Source organism: Heterostelium album (assembly GCF_000004825.1).
Source record: "Heterostelium album PN500 unplaced genomic scaffold PPL_scaffold11, whole genome shotgun sequence".
Classification (NCBI taxonomy): domain Eukaryota; phylum Evosea; class Eumycetozoa; order Acytosteliales; family Acytosteliaceae; genus Heterostelium; species Heterostelium album.
The window spans coordinates 357,188-374,883 of record NW_008805073.1 but is presented as its reverse complement, the minus strand read 5'-3'; the positions used below and the strand labels follow the sequence as shown (position 1 = coordinate 374,883).

At 31.8% G+C, this 17,696-nt stretch overlaps 7 protein-coding genes across 7 annotated transcripts; 3 read left to right on the top strand and 4 right to left on the bottom strand.

Moving 5' to 3' along the window:
* Window positions 1-923: 923 nt before the first annotated feature.
* PPL_09542 (uncharacterized protein) lies at window positions 924-1,412 on the top strand (the record flags this gene model as incomplete). Its single annotated transcript, XM_020580336.1, has 3 exons — window positions 924-1,025; window positions 1,091-1,267; window positions 1,356-1,412. The coding sequence occupies 3 exons, from the start codon at window positions 924-926 to the stop codon at window positions 1,410-1,412; spliced, it is 336 nt and encodes a 111-aa protein (XP_020428923.1).
* A 384-nt stretch (window positions 1,413-1,796) lies between these two features.
* On the bottom strand, window positions 1,797-2,866 carry ipi (isopentenyl-diphosphate D-isomerase; the record flags this gene model as incomplete). Its single annotated transcript, XM_020580335.1, has 2 exons — window positions 1,797-2,047; window positions 2,140-2,866. The coding sequence occupies 2 exons, from the start codon at window positions 2,864-2,866 to the stop codon at window positions 1,797-1,799; spliced, it is 978 nt and encodes a 325-aa protein (XP_020428922.1).
* A 228-nt stretch (window positions 2,867-3,094) lies between these two features.
* On the bottom strand, window positions 3,095-4,602 carry PPL_09540 (zinc finger CCCH domain-containing RNA-binding protein; the record flags this gene model as incomplete). The annotated part of the gene is made up of 3 exons (XM_020580334.1): window positions 3,095-3,988; window positions 4,088-4,351; window positions 4,495-4,602. The coding sequence occupies 3 exons, from the start codon at window positions 4,600-4,602 to the stop codon at window positions 3,095-3,097; spliced, it is 1,266 nt and encodes a 421-aa protein (XP_020428921.1).
* A 549-nt stretch (window positions 4,603-5,151) lies between these two features.
* PPL_09539 (copper transporter family protein) lies at window positions 5,152-6,112 on the top strand (the record flags this gene model as incomplete). The annotated part of the gene is made up of 3 exons (XM_020580333.1): window positions 5,152-5,197; window positions 5,498-5,656; window positions 5,823-6,112. 3 exons carry the CDS (start codon window positions 5,152-5,154, stop codon window positions 6,110-6,112), a joined length of 495 nt encoding a protein of 164 aa, XP_020428920.1.
* A 910-nt stretch (window positions 6,113-7,022) lies between these two features.
* rpc34 (RNA polymerase III subunit) lies at window positions 7,023-8,273 on the top strand (the record flags this gene model as incomplete). The annotated part of the gene is made up of 6 exons (XM_020580332.1): window positions 7,023-7,076; window positions 7,173-7,256; window positions 7,341-7,595; window positions 7,617-7,652; window positions 7,693-7,992; window positions 8,097-8,273. 6 exons carry the CDS (start codon window positions 7,023-7,025, stop codon window positions 8,271-8,273), a joined length of 906 nt encoding a protein of 301 aa, XP_020428919.1.
* A 167-nt stretch (window positions 8,274-8,440) lies between these two features.
* On the bottom strand, window positions 8,441-10,701 carry PPL_09537 (uncharacterized protein; the record flags this gene model as incomplete). Its single annotated transcript, XM_020580331.1, has 3 exons — window positions 8,441-10,451; window positions 10,499-10,541; window positions 10,572-10,701. 3 exons carry the CDS (start codon window positions 10,699-10,701, stop codon window positions 8,441-8,443), a joined length of 2,184 nt encoding a protein of 727 aa, XP_020428918.1.
* Window positions 10,702-10,763: 62 nt separating this feature from the next.
* On the bottom strand, window positions 10,764-15,883 carry PPL_09536 (uncharacterized protein; the record flags this gene model as incomplete). The annotated part of the gene is made up of 8 exons (XM_020580330.1): window positions 10,764-12,173; window positions 12,246-12,389; window positions 12,491-13,176; window positions 13,246-13,404; window positions 13,709-14,270; window positions 14,328-15,756; window positions 15,791-15,831; window positions 15,869-15,883. 8 exons carry the CDS (start codon window positions 15,881-15,883, stop codon window positions 10,764-10,766), a joined length of 4,446 nt encoding a protein of 1,481 aa, XP_020428917.1.
* Between the last annotated feature and the right edge of the window lie 1,813 nt (window positions 15,884-17,696).

The window sequence follows — 17,696 nt, the reverse complement described above, 5'->3', positions numbered from 1 at the left end:
TACTTTATCTCAAAAACTAAAAAGTAATAGAATATGTAGATCGTAAATGATTATTCATACAAAAGCGCTTTAAGGTATCAAGTTCACAACCAAATTTATCCTTGTTTTCATCTTATCAATGAGAAGGAGTTTACTGTCCATTGTTTCTTGGTTAACATTATTATTATCTTAAGAAAATAGATAGTTGTTCAATTATTATTAAATATATTATAAAATCAATCGATCAAGATAAGACACCATATCATTAATCACTTGTTATTTATTTTTCGGAAATGATGACAGTCTTTTGTTTTTTTTGTTTTGGTTTGATTTAAAGATAAACACAGATCATTGTTTTGTGTGCTTGCACTTAAATTGCTTACCCTCACATGATATTTACCCCTCACTTCTTTCTTGTTTTTTCAAAAACCAGGTGAATTTTCAAAATATTTTTTTAATTTTTTTTGTCATTATGCAAATACTGGTTTTTAATAGGTTATTATTTTTCCAACATATCTCTTTCATCTATCTATTGTGGTACTCTATTTTTTTTTAAATTCAATTATCATTTTTTAATTCATTCACAGTATAGATTAGATTAGATAGATAAATAGATAAATAGATATATAGATAGAATGGCAAGAAATAATAATAGAAACAGTTATAATGATAGAGGTAGAAAGTCTGGTTTTCAGGGTTGCTCTAAACTCTCGTATATTCATGTGGCACTGTACACCTCAATAGCCGTTATCTTTTTGTTGAATTTGATGTCTCTCATCTTGGAGACGAAAAATGAATTTGAGTTGGAGCGACTCGAGTCACTCATCAACAAAGATGAAGATTCAACACTGATTCAAACGGTGCAATCGATTCATCAGCAACTACACATCATTCTGGTCTGTTCAGTTTTCATATTGATACTGCTATGTGTCTTGTTCATCACAATGTCACTGGCGATGGCTGCCAAACCAAAGACCAAAACCGAAGAGGAAGCCGATTTACTCTCACCTTCATCTCCTCTACCGACATCGACCCCATTAGAAAAAGTAAGTTTCAAATCAATTCACTCATCTTATTTCAAATTACTTATTCATTTCTATTTCCACCACAGTCAAGCGTTGTTTTAGAAGGACCAATGTACGAACCTTTCAATGTTATCACAATTGAGAACATATCGTCACAAGATACCGATCCATATGAAAAGATTAAATCGACCTACTATCGTTATGGTATCACTGCTGGCAGACAAATTTATGAAAGATTCGGTAAACACCTAACAGTTGAACAAGTAAATATCGAAAAACATAAAAAAAAAAAAAAAAGATATTTTTATTAAATAGTTTATCATAATATTAACTTTTATTATTATTTTTTAGAACAAAGAAATATGTTGGATGTTAGGTCAAAATAATTTAGCACAAACTTTAGCATAGTAATAACTTTATATAACTCATATTATATTATAATTTCAATTTTTCACTTGTATAGAACATCAACAACAACAACATCATCAATGAACAACTAATAATAGTTATTATTTTAACAACAACGACAAATTAGCTAATTTGGGAAAAGCAAATACAAATTGTACTTTAAATCAAAAGAAGAGAATCAGATAGACTACTCTTTTATTATTATTATTATTTATTACCTACCAACAACACAACATTAAAATAAAATTAGAAATAAAAATTGTTGTTTTTATAAAGAAATGATTTTCATTTCTGAAAACTTATTGATTGATGATATAAGAATGAATGAATAATAAGATGATTTGATAATATGTTTATTTATCAAAAAAAAAACAAAATGAAATATTAACATTCACAGTATCTATGAATCTTATCAGATGGTTCAACATGTTGTTTTACGTTGTCCAAATCTTTCCACCATTTCTCGAGATGATTTTCAGCGATCAATCTAAACCATGGTGTAAGTTTAATCTCTTTTCTATCGGCTGCAGCAAACATCTCCTGCAACTCCTCCCATGAAACATATTTATAATCCATAACTTCATTTGGTTCCGGTGTAACATCAATCTTTCTCTTTATAACAACAATATGATCAACTAAGTTATATAAAATTAGTTAATTAATTGGTTAGTTATATTATATATATTTCTGTTATGTTTATATTTTGATTGATCTAGATATCACTTACTTTCATGTTCTCCCCATTGTGCGTCTTCAACTGATGGTGAGACGTAGATGATCTTGGTCATAAAGGTGAATGCGTCGATTGGTGCTTGTTCGAATGGAACACCGAGTTCGTGTTTGAGTTTACGTTGTGCAGCGATACGAACACCTTTGGCATCCTCTTCGATCAACTCGTTCTCGAGCCACAGCGGATGTGAGCAGACAGTGTTGGTCCAGTAACCTGGGAATGTAATCTTCTCGAGTGCACGACGTTGCAAGAGCAACTTGCCCTCTTCGTTGAACAAAAAGATTGAGAATGCACGATGCAACAATCCCTTGCTGATGTTCTCCATCAAGTGACACTCCTTCTTGCTGCCGGGACGCAATGGTTTATCGTCTCTATCGACAACAATACATTCCTCCTTCATCAAATCGATTTGAATTTGATCGTGTCCCTTGAAAATAGTTGTTCCTTCGGCAACAACACCAGCTGTACTATTAGAAGCGGTAGACATTGTTCTTTTAATATTAAAACTTAAATTATTACTTTTATAATGATGTTGATCAACAATATTACTACTATTATTAATGTTCTTATTAATGCTATTATTATTATCTAACGAATTTCTAAAAGTAGAAAAGGTAGCAATGCTCGATTTATTTAGTGAAGCAATGTAATTAACCTTTTTTTGGTTGAATAGAAATAAGCTAGTTCTTGAATTGAATGATAGTTGTACAACTTTATGAAACATGATAAACTTAAAACAAAACAGTGTTTTCAATAAAAAAAAAATGTAAAAAATAAAAATAAAAATAAAAATTAAGAACTAATTTTGCAAACACACAGGCTATTACTATTAATTGGGTAATTATTCAAATCTAATCTATTTGATAAATTAACTCCAATTGGCAGTAATAATAATAGTAGTATTTCGTGTATGAATATATATTTTAATTACTATTAAATTATATAAATAAAATTATATTCTTCCACCATAAGTATTCGAATCCATTGCTGAATAGTATGGTTTGTTGGTTGTTTGACCTTGTGGTGTTGGATTAATTTTAAAACTTGGTAGTGACTTGATTCCAATGGGTTTGGCTACCGGTGCCACTGGTTTAGGTGCTGATAAAAATGATGGTAGTTCTGCATTATCGTCGTCGTCATCTCCATTCTCTTCACTATTATTATTATTACTAGTTTGTTGATCTACATTATTATTATTATTATTAATATTAATATTATTATTATTATTATTATTATTATTATTATTATTATTGGTTTTATTATTATTATTAAAAGGTTGTTTCTTTTTATGATGTTGATTTTGATTGGTATTTGGTTGTGGCTTATTAAATTTACTCCAATTCATTTGCACTGGAATGTCATCGAATATCAGTTTGTTGAAAAGTTGGTTCATCGCTGTCTCTGCGGCGTCTCTGCTCTCGAATGTGAGGAATGCGCACTTTGATGCCGCTACGATGCGCAGTGTCTTGATGACACCGAACGAGAAGAACGCAGTTCGCAAGTCGTTCTCTGTGATTCGCTCGGGATCGACGTTGCCGAGGTAGAGCGTGGTGATCGAGCGGTCCTCGGGTGGCACCGGTGTCACCTGCTTCAACATCTTCATAGCGACGGGGTCGTTGTTTCCATAGTATCGATCCTTGATATTCTGTTTCGGGAACTTACCGATGCCCGTTGCCGACTCCTTGTCGTGACTGTACGGACAGGCATCGCCTCTATTACACTCGCCTCTCAAGAAGAACGAACAGATATGTGGATTGTTCTTCTTGTAGTACGGTGTAGATCTAGCTAGTTTCTCAATGATCTCCGTTGGTTGAAAGTTATCATAGTTTATCTCACCGTTTTCGATCTTGTTAAAACAATAAATGTAAAACATGTTTGTTAATCTACAAGTTTAGATTTGTATATTTAACAAATATATTGTATTATATTATATATATATACATACCATTATTTCATTTTGTTGTGATACATAAGTTCTATTTAGATCGGTTACAGGTGCTTTCTCGAAACTCTGGAGTGCAGCATCTCTAACTTGGACAGGCAGTCCAAACTCTAGATCGTGTATACATACTTGACAGACATTCTTTACTAGTGCACATGTTTTGCAAATCTCTGTCTTTTTGAATCTAGATCCTGAACCAGGCTTCCATCTAAACACACAGAATGGTTTAGCACAAATCTTACATTCTTTACCAAACTCTTCTTTTGTCTATATATAGTATTGTATTTAAATGAATAAAGATTGATTAGTACAAAATTAAACTAAAATTCAATAATGAATATGTATTAAGTCAGATCACTTATAGTATATTAATAGTATTTCTAACAAAACAAATAAACAAACAAACATACCATTGTCATATATGGACTCTCACCAAAGCAACTTTCACATGCAATTGGGAATTCTTGTTGTTTTTGTTCCTCAACTTGAGGTAAACCTTTTAATTTACTAGTATACATAATTAAAATATATATAATTAAATGATCTCTCTCTCTCTATATATTAATTTGAAATTCAATAATAAAATGAATATTATTGTTTTATTAAATCATATTAATCTAACGGTTTTTTTTTTTAATTTTTATTTTTTCGACAATCGATATTCAAAAAAGAAGAAGAATAGAATAAATAACTAAACAAGTAATTTTCAAATACATCAAACTTCTAGAAGATCATTTATTCTTTCATTGATTGTGTTGCATATAAAATATTAAAATAATTTTTAAAAAAAAAAATATGTAATTGATTAAACAAAACAATGCTAATCAAATTGGAGTTATTAGTAACACTACACTTCCACCCCAGTTCTTGTTGCTACTTTACTATTATTTAAAGTAAATGTTTATGTATCTAAACTTGTTAAATTGGTGCATTGTTTGTTCAGAACAAAACAATATTACAGATATCTGTCTATGAGCCAAAAAAAAATAACCTAATCAAAAAATTGGATAAAATAGTTTCATTTTATATCTTTAACTAGACACTATAATTGGTTAAAGAAAATTAACATGTTAGTTCTAAAGTTGAATGTGATTAACCATCTTAGTGGTACCAGTAATATGAATAAATCTTTAGAAAAAGAATTCTCCTTTGAAAAAGCTTGGGTTTTTTTTGAAAGGAAGATATTTTTTTCGAAAATAATTTGTGTATTTTTGGTCCAAACCAAAATAACATCTAATAAAAAAGCAAGAGGTGTTTTTGGTATCAAAAAATTGATTCATTTTATATATCTTTATTTATCTATATTTATTTGTTTATATATTTATATAAATTGTAAATTGTTATTGTAATAAAATATCTTATTGTATATAACTACTATATATATTCACTTTCAAACACTTTATATATTAATAGCAATGTATAGCTTTTTTCATTGGGATTTTCTAGGTCAAGCCATTCTCTTTAAGGGATGGGTTACCAACAATGTTGGTATCTACGTATTGACCTTGTTCGTTATGTTTGGTATGGCTGTATTCTCAGAGTTCTTTACGTCTTACAGACATTCTCTAAATTGTATGTATAACTTTCACATCAAAATCAAATTGCACTCTTTTATCATTGAAAAATAATAATAAAACTGTTTAGAGGAACAAGAGAAGAGAAAGTGGTTTGTTATTTGTTTTTTATTTTTTATTTTTTCTAATTGTATTTTTATTTATTAATTTTAATTTATCTCTAGATAATGCAACAGACAATCCGGAAACAACACCTTTGATAAATGATACAGAGGAGGTATCAAAGAAGACATCGGATCTCAGAAAGAATTGGAACAAGTTTAGTGCAACTCATTATTGGAAGACATTCTGTCACATCGTTCAATATGTAGTAAACTATTTCATTATGCTCGTTGTCATGACATTCAATGCCGGTCTAGCACTTGCCATCCTAGGTGGAATTGCAACCGGTTATTTTATATTTGGTAAAAAAAGAGTAGCCGATAACATTGCCGAAGAAGAACTTTGTCATTAATTAATTAATTAATTAATTTGTAGTAGTCATAATACAACAACAACAACAATAACATAAATAATAATAATACCAAAAGAACTTCAATAATTATCCTCTTCTGCGCCATCCTTCATCCTTCTTCTAATCTCATCCATCGAAATCCACCTCACCTCTCTCCAAAATAAAGAGGTTGGCAACAACGATCACATCAACAACAAATTGGAATAAAATTCAACCATAATAATGAATCCTCCCCGCTTCCCCTTCATTTCCTCTTCCTCTCTGTCTAATGATAATCATGATTCCTCTTCATTTTGACTAATAATGTCATCCATCCTCTTCCTTATTATATTTTTATTATTAATATGATTTCCATTTTTTTGTTTTGTAGCAAACAAAATATATTAAACAAAATGAATATGAGCTGTAGTAATAAGGTAAGTAAATTATACGAAATTCTGTTTCTTTTAAAAACTCTTAAATAAAATAACATTGTTATCACATCAAAATGTCTTTTTTTTTTTTTTTGAAATGTTAACAATACATTTTTATTTAATTCTTATTACAATTATGATTAGTTAGACTCTCAAAATTTCTCACAATCTATCAGATCTGTCACCAAAATGTTTATCAACAATATCTTTGGTTACATTTGAGAAACTATTTTATTAATCATTGATTACAAATCGATATAGATTATTTAAAATTTAAGATTATCTGTTCTAAACTAATAAAACGATTAGTAATATCCAAAAAAGGATATTAATTAAAAGCCAAGATTTCTTGTATTTTTTTTTAAATAAAAAGAGAAATGTGTGAGTTTTTTTTTTTTTTTCAAAAAAATTCAAATCAATTTTTAACGGTCACCTATGAATTTGTTGATTCAAGTAACATTCGTTTTATTTATTTATGTACATAGATGATATAGAAGATGTCTGCAGAGGTTGAAGATAAATTCTTAGAGCTATGTTCAAAGCATCCTACTGTGAGTGTTACATGATCAATTCGATGTGTTCAATCAATACTTGTCGTTTGTAATTAACACGAGTTATCTCTTTATAACTATCATTTCATTTTTTAGGGTCTATCACAAGCTAGATTGGAGAGTGATTTAGGATATCCAATCAATGAAGCATTGCTTGTTATTAATAAACTTGTAAAAGAAGTAAGTTATCTAGTTTCTATTACTATTAGTACTCATTTGTCAATATACTAACACGTCTTGCTGTTAAATCTATTATGATTATAGGGTAGAATCAAATTTATACAAAACTCTGATGGCTCGACCTCATATAAAGAGGTTACCAATCTCGAAGAGCAGTCAAAGATTAGAGGTCTGACTGCTGATGATATGTTGGTGTATCAGCTCATTGAGCAATCGAACGACAAAGGAACATGGACCAAAGAAATTAGAACACAAACCAATCTTCAACAGACTCAAGTAACAAAGATTCTTAAAGTACTTGAAACTAGAAATCTAATTAAAGCTGTAAAAACTATAAATGTAATGTGAATTGATAGATAGATGGATATAAACATCATTAACGATCGTAAAGCTATAGTAAGAGATAACTAACTTTCTTTTAAATACTTGTTTACAGGCGGGAAGAAAGAAAGTATATATGGCATACAATGTTGAACCTAGTAGAGAGGTTACAGGTGGTTCGTTGTATGGCGGAAGTCAGTCGTTGGACGAAGAGTTGATTTCAGCAATGAAGCTGTCGTGTAATTCATTCATTTCAAATAAGGGTGCGGCCGATCTCACAGAGATCATGAACTACATGAAGAAAACAGGTGAGCAAGATCTAACGATGGAGGATATTCAAACATTGGTCAACAGTTTAATCTATGACGGTTTGATTGAGGAGATGAGAGATACCAGATCAACAAATATGTATGGTGTAAGTTAATATCTAATCTATCTACAACGAAAACAAATCTGTTCTACCAGGTTCAAACCGATTTCTAATTATTTCAAATTATATCTATTAATTAATATTTAAAGAGAAGAATGGGAGTAATTTATAAACCAACAAAAACAATCATTCCAGAGAATCATTTTACAAAGATGCCATGTGGCGTATGTCCTGTTTTCAGTTTGTGTGCGGATGAAGGTGAGATAACACCAAAGAAATGTGTATATTTCCAACAGTGGTTGAATCAAGAGGATTTGGAATTTTAGGAATATCTAATATATATGTAAATAAAATATTTAAAAGTACACGATTCTGTTTTTTGTTTAGAAAGTCTATATATGAGATTCAAGATTCCCTACCCAGACAATTTAAGAATTAGAGTGAATTCAAAAAGAAATATTTTTAATTTGAGGGTTATTTATCTTATTTATTATTAAATTTGGTCGTTCATAAATGCAGCTTCTTTTAGGCGGGTAATTGCTCTTGTTCTATGGGTATCATATAGTTCGAATATTGGAAGATGATGTTTGCCCAATTTATATTTCCCGCCAAAATGTGTTTCACTGACATAGGAATCATATCTGGGTCTCTGTAAATAATGAACAACCATGTGATATTGTCTACCTTCAAAGAGTCTAAAGAGAATTTCACCGGGAAAAGCTATCATTGTACAAAATATTGAATAATAGTTTTCGATGATACACTCCAATACTTTGATATCGCTGATATAACGGATCAAGTAAACAGATAACTGTGGACTTAGTTTATGGGCCAACAACTTGTTAATTGTATGCAGATCGCTATTTTGGATGGCTTTTCTCCAAAGAAATTCTGGTGGCATTTCACTTGCATCTAAAGAATCCAAACAATGGATAGCCACTCTATAGGCTTCAGAGTATCTGGAACTTATGATGGCTTGTGCTATCTCGGCTTTGTCACCAAGTTTGTCTTTGTAAATCAAAAACAATTCCAATTCGTCATGTCTTAACAGTATTGCCAATGCATCATTCATTTCATCATCCGACAATCCGTTTATATATTCCGGATAGTTGGAATGAACGAATTTTACCATTTCGAATTTGTGGTTGATCATCGCAATCTTGACAGCATTATTTGTTGGTCGTTGGTCAAACAAGTCTCGATCGTTCAATTTCAACCATTCGATTATGTCCATTCTATTGTAAGTGACAGCATCATCGATCGCCTTTAAATATCGTTCCGTTCTATTTTCATATAACCACTGTAATGATTCCAAGTGGCCACCATAGATTGCCTTTTCAATTGCATCCTCACAACCATTCGGTTTGACCTGATTCAGCCATTTTACCATTTCTAAATTACCGTTTGATGCAGCGAAATCAATAGGATATGAAATATTGATTGGTTCAATTCCAATCAGCCAATTAGCTGTTTCCCAATCACCACTTTTGGCAACTTCCACCCATATCCTGGATCCAAGAGGAACTCCTTTTTCAAAAAGAAACACTAAACCCTCTAGATATCTATACCGAACAACAGAGGCCAAATAAAAACCAATTCTGTTAAACATATTACTACCAAGTAATTTAGAATCGTTTCCTAACTTTTCGACTTCACATCTACATATCCATTCGAAAATATCCAATCTTTTCATCCTAACACTATGAGCTAGGGAGCTTCGATCAAAGAATGTAAAGTTGAAAGATTCTTTTAGCCACTTCATCATCTCTAATGAACCAGATTCTGCTGCGTATGTTAAAAGTGTTTCACTATCTTTGACAGAGGTGAATGGATTCCATTTTGTTTGAGAAAGTAACCATTCAACACATTCAACCTGACCTGATCTAATTGAATTCATAAAACATTCTAACATAATCTGTTGATTTGCGATGTTTTTCTCGTACTTTCGATTGTTTGGTTCTGGTATTATTGCATATTCTGTTAACTTTGAGAATATTTCATAATTCTTTGAAAATGGCGATCTTGAAAGTGCATATAAATAGTCTTGATCACTTAGATCTATTCTTCTCGTATAATTATGTGCTCTAATAATGTAGTTTACAATCTCTAAACTATTAGACTGTGCAGCCAATGCCAAAAGTTCACCGAAATCAAAATGACATCTTTTGATCGTAATGTAGTCGAAACTAAGAAATGAAAGTATTTCGACCACATAATCAAAGAATTTGACATCATTAAGCTTTACAATATGTTTGAGTATGAAATATAGATCTGAATGTTTGAAGTACTGATTCTCAAAAGAGAAATCAGTAGGATATTGACCATCAGCTCGCCAATACAAGCTACTTTTAATCGTCAAGTAGAAACGTTTCAATTCTGTATAATATAGATGCTTAACTAATTGAATTGGATTTCGAATCATATCTTCCCATCTATATAAAACTAACTCTTTTGCCTTTGGATATGATTTCCTCTCTTGCTTCCATTGATTTCTGACTTGATCTCTATTTATCATATAAACCTGATTAAATATTTGATTTCGAACAAAAACATTCTTAAATAGAGAACATAATAATTGTTTATCCATTGTCTATCTGTTTATATATAAAAATGTATATATGTACATATGATTATCTTTAAAAAATTCATAAAAATGTCCGATAAAGAGTAAAAATCATAATCATAATCATAATGACTCTTGAGAATTTCGACGGAATTGACAACGTCAGCAGTATCAGAAACTAACAAAATCATTAATATTAATATAATTCTTTTCTTTTTTTTTTATAAATTTTTTTTAATTTTATTTTAAATATTTATACGGATGTTGAGATAATACTATTTGAGTTGTTGGTTGTCTGATTACTGTTTGTATCGACTATTTCCTCGGTGTTGTCCAACAGTTTCTTTAGTACACTGATCAGTATTGGGTAGTCAAGTGGTTTAGGCATGAATTCGTTACAACCAGCCTCTAGACACACATTCTTGTGGCCAGCAGAAGTGTCGGCAGTCAGCGCAATAATTGGAATCTGTTTGAGTGAGTGTTCACCTTCAAACTTTCTGATCATTCTAGCACAGGTGATTCCATCCATCACTGGCATGTGAATATCCATTAGAATCAAATCGAATGAGCCGTGCGATTGCTTGATTCTCTCCAATGCTATTTGACCATTGCTTGTCAGTTCAACCTTGAAACTATATTTCTGTAGTACAGTGGTTGCAATTCTTGCATTGACTGGGTTGTCCTCAACTAAGAGTATATTGATATTATTTACATTGGTGCTAGTCTGTTGTTGTTGCTGCTGCTGTGGATTATTACCGGTCGACTGTTGAGATTGGTTCTGTTTTTGTTCAATGAATTCTTGTTTGTGGGTGATCACTGGTGTTAGAGTTTCTGGAGTTACCTTTTGAGTTGGTGCTGCTGATGCTGCTGGTGGTGCTGCTGCTTGTTGAGCTGCAGCTAGTTGTTCACTCTCTGATTCTGTCTCGGAAACACTGTTTAGCTGACGCAAAGTGGAATCTAATTTTGGACTTTGTGTTGGTGACACAGAGTTTGGTGAGCATTCCAACGGGTCAGACAATATCTCGTCCTCACCGCCACAACCGCCACTCGAAGACATACCGTTTGGCACCAGACCCAAACTCTGTTGATCGTAGCTGCTGTTGAATATACTGTTATCCAACGGGCTGGTACGCTCCTGTTGTGGAGAGAGAACCATCAAGTGAGAGGATCCACTGTTTGAAGACGATGGATTTTGAAGTCCACCGTTGGGTCTCAGTATTGGTGAGGTCAAGGGTGAGCAACTCGGAGACTGTGAAGGTGTGATAGGACTAAAGAAGGATCCGCTAGTGTTGAGTATCGAGCCACCATTTAGGGGAGCAACACCCGAGAGTGTTATCTTGGTCTGAGGCGATGGTGGATTCGATGTGGATGACGATGACGACGAAGACAGACCCTGGCTGATTCGGTTCGGTACTTGTGATCCTGAAGAGCTATTCTTGGAGTAAAACATTTTGTTTGGCAGACTAGTCTGCTTTGTAAGAGGTGTACCTGGCGTTGAACTGCTCTTTGAAGTTGATGGTGGGAAAATCGAAGAGGAAGACATCGCATTTGGCGAAGAATTGGCTGGATAGCTGCTTGATTGGTGTGTATTTGGTATATGTACATTGTTTGAAGGTGATGTAGCAATTGAATGTGTAATTGTAAGAAGTTGTTCTTTTTTAATCTAGATTAATTTAAATAAATTTTTATAAGTAAACTATCACAGATTCTATGTTAAAAATAAAAATAAACTTACTGGTTTAAAAAGAAAATGTAATCCTTGATTGGAATATGATTTTCTTTGCTTATTAGTACACATCAAAACCAATGGTGGATTCTTTATGGTCTTTGTTGGATCAAATTTTAATTGTTTGATTTCATCTATATTCAAACCAGGTAACTAAAAAGTAAATAATAAACAAAAGAAAGAAAGAAAGTTAGGTGTTAGGAAAAAGGAAGTACTTAATGACAAATTTGATTGCTGAGAAATAAACAACATACCATTGAATCCAAGAAAATAATACTTAAATCTTTTGAACTTTTGATGATTGATATACCTTGACTGATATTGTGAGCTTTGATAACGTTGAAACCGAGTGGATCCAAATGCATTTCTATGGCCGATGTAATGTTACTGTTGTCATCGATGATGAGAACTTTGTGAGAGGTTCCCCATTTGAATGAGGGATGTGGTTTGAAGAGATGCTGTGTTACGAACGGCAGGCACAGTGTAAACACAGCGCCCTCCGGTGTGTTGCTGGAGTACCGGATAGATCCGCCCATCAGTGTCGACAGTTGTTTACAGATGGCCAATCCCAGTCCTAGACTCTCGCTATCGTATCCATACTGTGACATTGCATACGGTTGAAATAGGAACGGAACATTTTCAGCATCGATACCACAACCGGTATCAGTAACAGAGAATGAAATGATGATCTCTTCATTTGGTTTCGGTTCGGTTAGCATAGTGACACGAATAACTATCTCACCTTGATAGGTTGCCTTTAGAGAATTGTTTAGCAATCTCAACAGGATGTTCTTTAGCTTGTGAGAATCACCAATCAAATGTAGAGGAATGTTTGGTGATAGTAAATAACAAAGATCCAACTCTTTCTCTTCGAAATAATTACGAATCGTTGGATTGGAAATTACTTCTTCAAGTAGAGTCTCCATATTAAATGCTGCTCCTAAATAATATTAACATCATGATGTTAATAAATTTTATAAATGTATATTCCTTTTAATTATATACATACTCTCGCAATCACTTGGTTTCAAAGCCTTTAATTCAGAATAGAATAGACATTCTTTTGACATTTGTGCAAGTAGCTCAAAAGATTTAGATATTTTGTGAAGATATGGTGCTTGTTGTGGTTGAATATCCGTATCATTTAGGAATCCCATCATCGGATTGGCTAGAAAGAAAACAAAAGCAATATTGTTTGTCAGTTAATATCAATTTACTATTGAAAGTGATTAATCATAACTTTGTCTTACCTGATGAAATAACTCTTTTATATTGGTTGATAGTACTTGTCAGGAATTGATTATTATTATACAGCTTGTGCTTATATGAATCTATTCTGTCGTGTAAATGTAGATCCGATTGGAGTATCTTGTCGACGTAGATGAGCACCTGGTTATATCGGGAGTTGATCTGCTTCAGATCGAGATAGTAATCGAGTGCCAGTCCAACGCAAGGGAATCCAGTGGAGATACATTTGATCCAACGTCGTAGAATGAGCTTCTCGAGATTGAACGTTTCAAATAGTTTGACGGTGAGATGGTAGGAGTTGAAGGTGGTGAGCCAAACGAATATCGTTGCCAATATGAATGTGGCCAGCCGGTAAGAGCTTCGCTCGTAGTACTCGAGAACGAGGAGAACGATTTGCAAAAAGTAGATGATCACCAACACCGGTGATTGAAACGAGTAGAACGAAATATCACCGAAACCATTGTTGATTGAACTCGGTATGATTTTGCCGAGTGGCTCATAAAAGGTACGAGCCACCAAGAGAATAAATACAAACGAAAGACATAAATACATTTTGGCAATAAACGACCTCAGAACACCGAGTGTCGATGAACTCTTGGTAGATCTCTGTTGTTGCTTTTGTTGCTGTTGTTTCGAATGTTGGCTACTAGATGTGCCGCTTCCATATTCATTTCCAGATTTTTTCGATGATAAATTATTGTTTTTTGTTTGTTGTTGTTTTGACTCATCCCAATTTCCAAAATTGAATATAATACCTGCAACCAGAAATTCTATAGCTGAACAAATCTATACAATTATTGTTTATTAATAATCTATAAATTTTTTATATTGATAATGACTTACATTAAATATTGAATCTTGATAAACTTGCTCATCACTTGGGTTGAAATAGGTTTGAATCATGGTTATGTTGATTAGTCCTGAGCTGGCTACACCCAACAATATAAAGTCGAGGGTTTGTGAAAAAGAGGCAGAGTTTGGAACTTTTATCAATTCCAAGAGCTGTATTATCTCTGGGAGTTGTGGGAATGATTTAGGTGAGGATGGTGTTGATGGAGATGGCGAAGTCTGGTGTCTCGGTTGTTTCGAATTGGCTTTGTTGTTCAGCACCTCTAGCTTCTGTATAATGTCACCATGTATATTGAGCCGAAGAGATTTACTGTCGAGAAACAACGATCGTACCTTTGACTGTAGAATTAAAATAAAGAAAAGCATCGCTGCAAAAACCAGATGTAGTGGATATATAAAAATCAAAAGGTTGTTGAGTGAACTTCCATCGCCACTCCATTGATAGATTTTCGAGAAAAAGTGTTTTGATATCAATATGAAGATGTTGAACGCCAATATGGCTGATAATATAAAATGAAATATATGTAGTACTTTTTCATAGACACTTTGTTTTGGTTGTTGTTGTAGCTGCTGTTGTTGTTGATGTTGTTGTTGTTGCTGTTGTAAAGGTGATATGGGTGTATTTGTATATGAATACTGCTGACTATTATTATATATATTACTACTATTGTTGTTGTAATTTTGTGAATTGAGTGAAGATGTCAGATTTGACTTGTTACTACTGTGACTATTGCTGTACTTGATCGAACTGTTCGTATTGGAATTGTTGAGTGAGAATGAAGTGGAGGTGTTTGGCGAGATTGGTGTTGGTGTGGAGGTGCTTGATGCTGGCGCCGAATAGGACGACGTTGGAATAGAGAGTGAGGGCACTGTATAGTGTTTGTGTTTAAGATAGTTTTGTTGACTGTTGGTCTGTGGATGTGTGGATGATAGGCTTGGCGACATTGTGCCAAGTTCGAAACCATTGATATCGTTTGGCATTGAGGAGTAGAGTGAGGGTGAAGGAGATCGACTAGACGACGATGATGACGACGATGATGACATTGTCAGATTGGTGATTGGAATGATTGACTTGCGAATGCTGCTCTTTTCATAGGTGCTGCTGTGTCTTCGTCGGAAGTTACCAAACGAAGGAGTGCCACTACCAGTTGAGGTAGTGGCAGCACCATTATAGTATACATGGTGAGTGATATTACTTGAACCACCACTGTTGTTCAATCCATTTTGTAAATCAAACGAATCTTCGTCGGTTACTTGTGGATTCAGTGAATCGTCTTCTGATATTGATTGTTGTTGTTGTTGCTGTTGTAATGTGTTGGCATCAACTAATCCGCCACTTCCACTAAGCTCACCTACAACCGCATCATTATCAATATTCTCACTCTGACTCTGATTAACAGCTACATTATAGTTGTTATTTGTGCTATTATTATTATTGTTGTTGTTGTTGCTTTTACTGAATTGAGACATCGCTATGATGTCTGATACCTTTAAGATACTTTATAGAAATTGAAAAGTAACATGAGCCTTCATACAGGCGATAAAAACATTGATTAAAATTATATTATATATATAAAAGTATTATTATTATTAATTTTGTATTTTTAGATTGAATGTTACTTGTTATTTTGTTTTATATATATATACTAATTATTGTTTTGTTATATATAAATATATGTGTTTTATTTTTTCGGTTGTTTTACTTTGCTGAACTAAATTCAATTTTATAACTGACTGAATGTCTGACTAACTAACTTTTAAATCTACTAATTTTTAAAAAAAAACATATGGTTAATGATTGAAAGTTGAACTTTTAAAAAACAATAATAATAATAATAATAATAATAATAGTTATAATTGTTGTGTTATTATTAAATGATTTTTGAGATCGGACTAAATTCCTACCAAAATATCTTTAAGAAACTATATAAAAATGAAAACAATGTGATAAAATATCTTTGAGCAATTGGAATAAACTATACCATCCAATAATACTTTTAATTTAGATGTATGTTTTAAATCTAATTCAATTATTCAATCGATTGAATGCTCTATTATCTATGTAATTAACAATTTATTTTTTTTATTTTTTTTGTATTTTTAGAATAAATATTATTGTTAATATTATTCTTATTATTATTTTACTACTATTGTTTAATTTGTTGTAGAGTGGTGTGGGCAATAGTGATGTATTTATGTGCGCATACTCTTTGTCAGTCGTCCTATTCTACTACATACATGTATATTGAGCAAAAGTGAAAGAAAAGCTTATAAAAGCAAAGCAAATCAAACAATTGTTAGTTGTCTTTGTCTTTGTTGTTGTTGTTGTAGCTGGTGTTGTAACAATTAAAAAACGATATTATAAACAATCCTATTATTATTATATTTCTATTTTATTTTATTTTTATTTCGTTTTGTATTGTTTTGCTTGGATTTGATAAAAAGTAAAGTAGTAGGTCGGTATAAGTATTGTAAAACGCATAAAATAAAAGAATGAGTGACAGGAAAAAAAGACAAAGAATGGATGGATGTTGTGTTGTGTTATGTTGTGTTGGGTAGAGTGGTGTGTGTGTGTGTGAATTCAATTTTATTAAAATATAAATATATGATATTAAATAAATAAATAAATTAACACAAACAAATAGAAAATCTTCTATCGTCTTTAATTAATTACTATTTATTAAATTTTTTGTTTTTGCGACTCTTTATTTTTATTTTTATTTTATTTCTTTTTTTGTTTAAAAAGGGTAAAAATTACCTGTTTGTCGTATGTATTTGAATACGGGTGGGTGGGTTGAATGTCTCTGTGTGTTGTGTGTTTGTTTGCTATTTATCCAAAATTAAAATTAAAAGTGATTTTTAATTATTTCTTTAAAGATATCTTTTTTTTTTTTTTTTGTATTAATTTATTGAAATAATGAAAATGGGGTGGGGTGAACTCAAAAAATATTTAAAATATTAAATTTAAAATATAATTTTTAAAAAAAAAAAATGAAACAAAAATAAAGATGATAGTTGTCACTGTAATTTTGTTGTAACAACATTCAACAACACAAACACACACACACATCAAGTGTTAACCAACAACAAAATTAATTAGATATAATATAATTATTGTTCATTTTCTATTCACTTTTTTTTTGTTTTTGTTTTTTTTATCTATTTTATTTTTGCCTTTTCACTGCACAATCTTTTCTTTTTAGCTTTATTTTTTATGACTGTACTAAAATTCTAATAATTTTTCTACAATTATTACTTGCTACTGATAATACTACTACCTTTACTATTCTATTACTATTGCTTACCTAAAACAATACTACCTACTTCTTTTTTTTTTTAGTAAAAATAAAAACAACAACATTT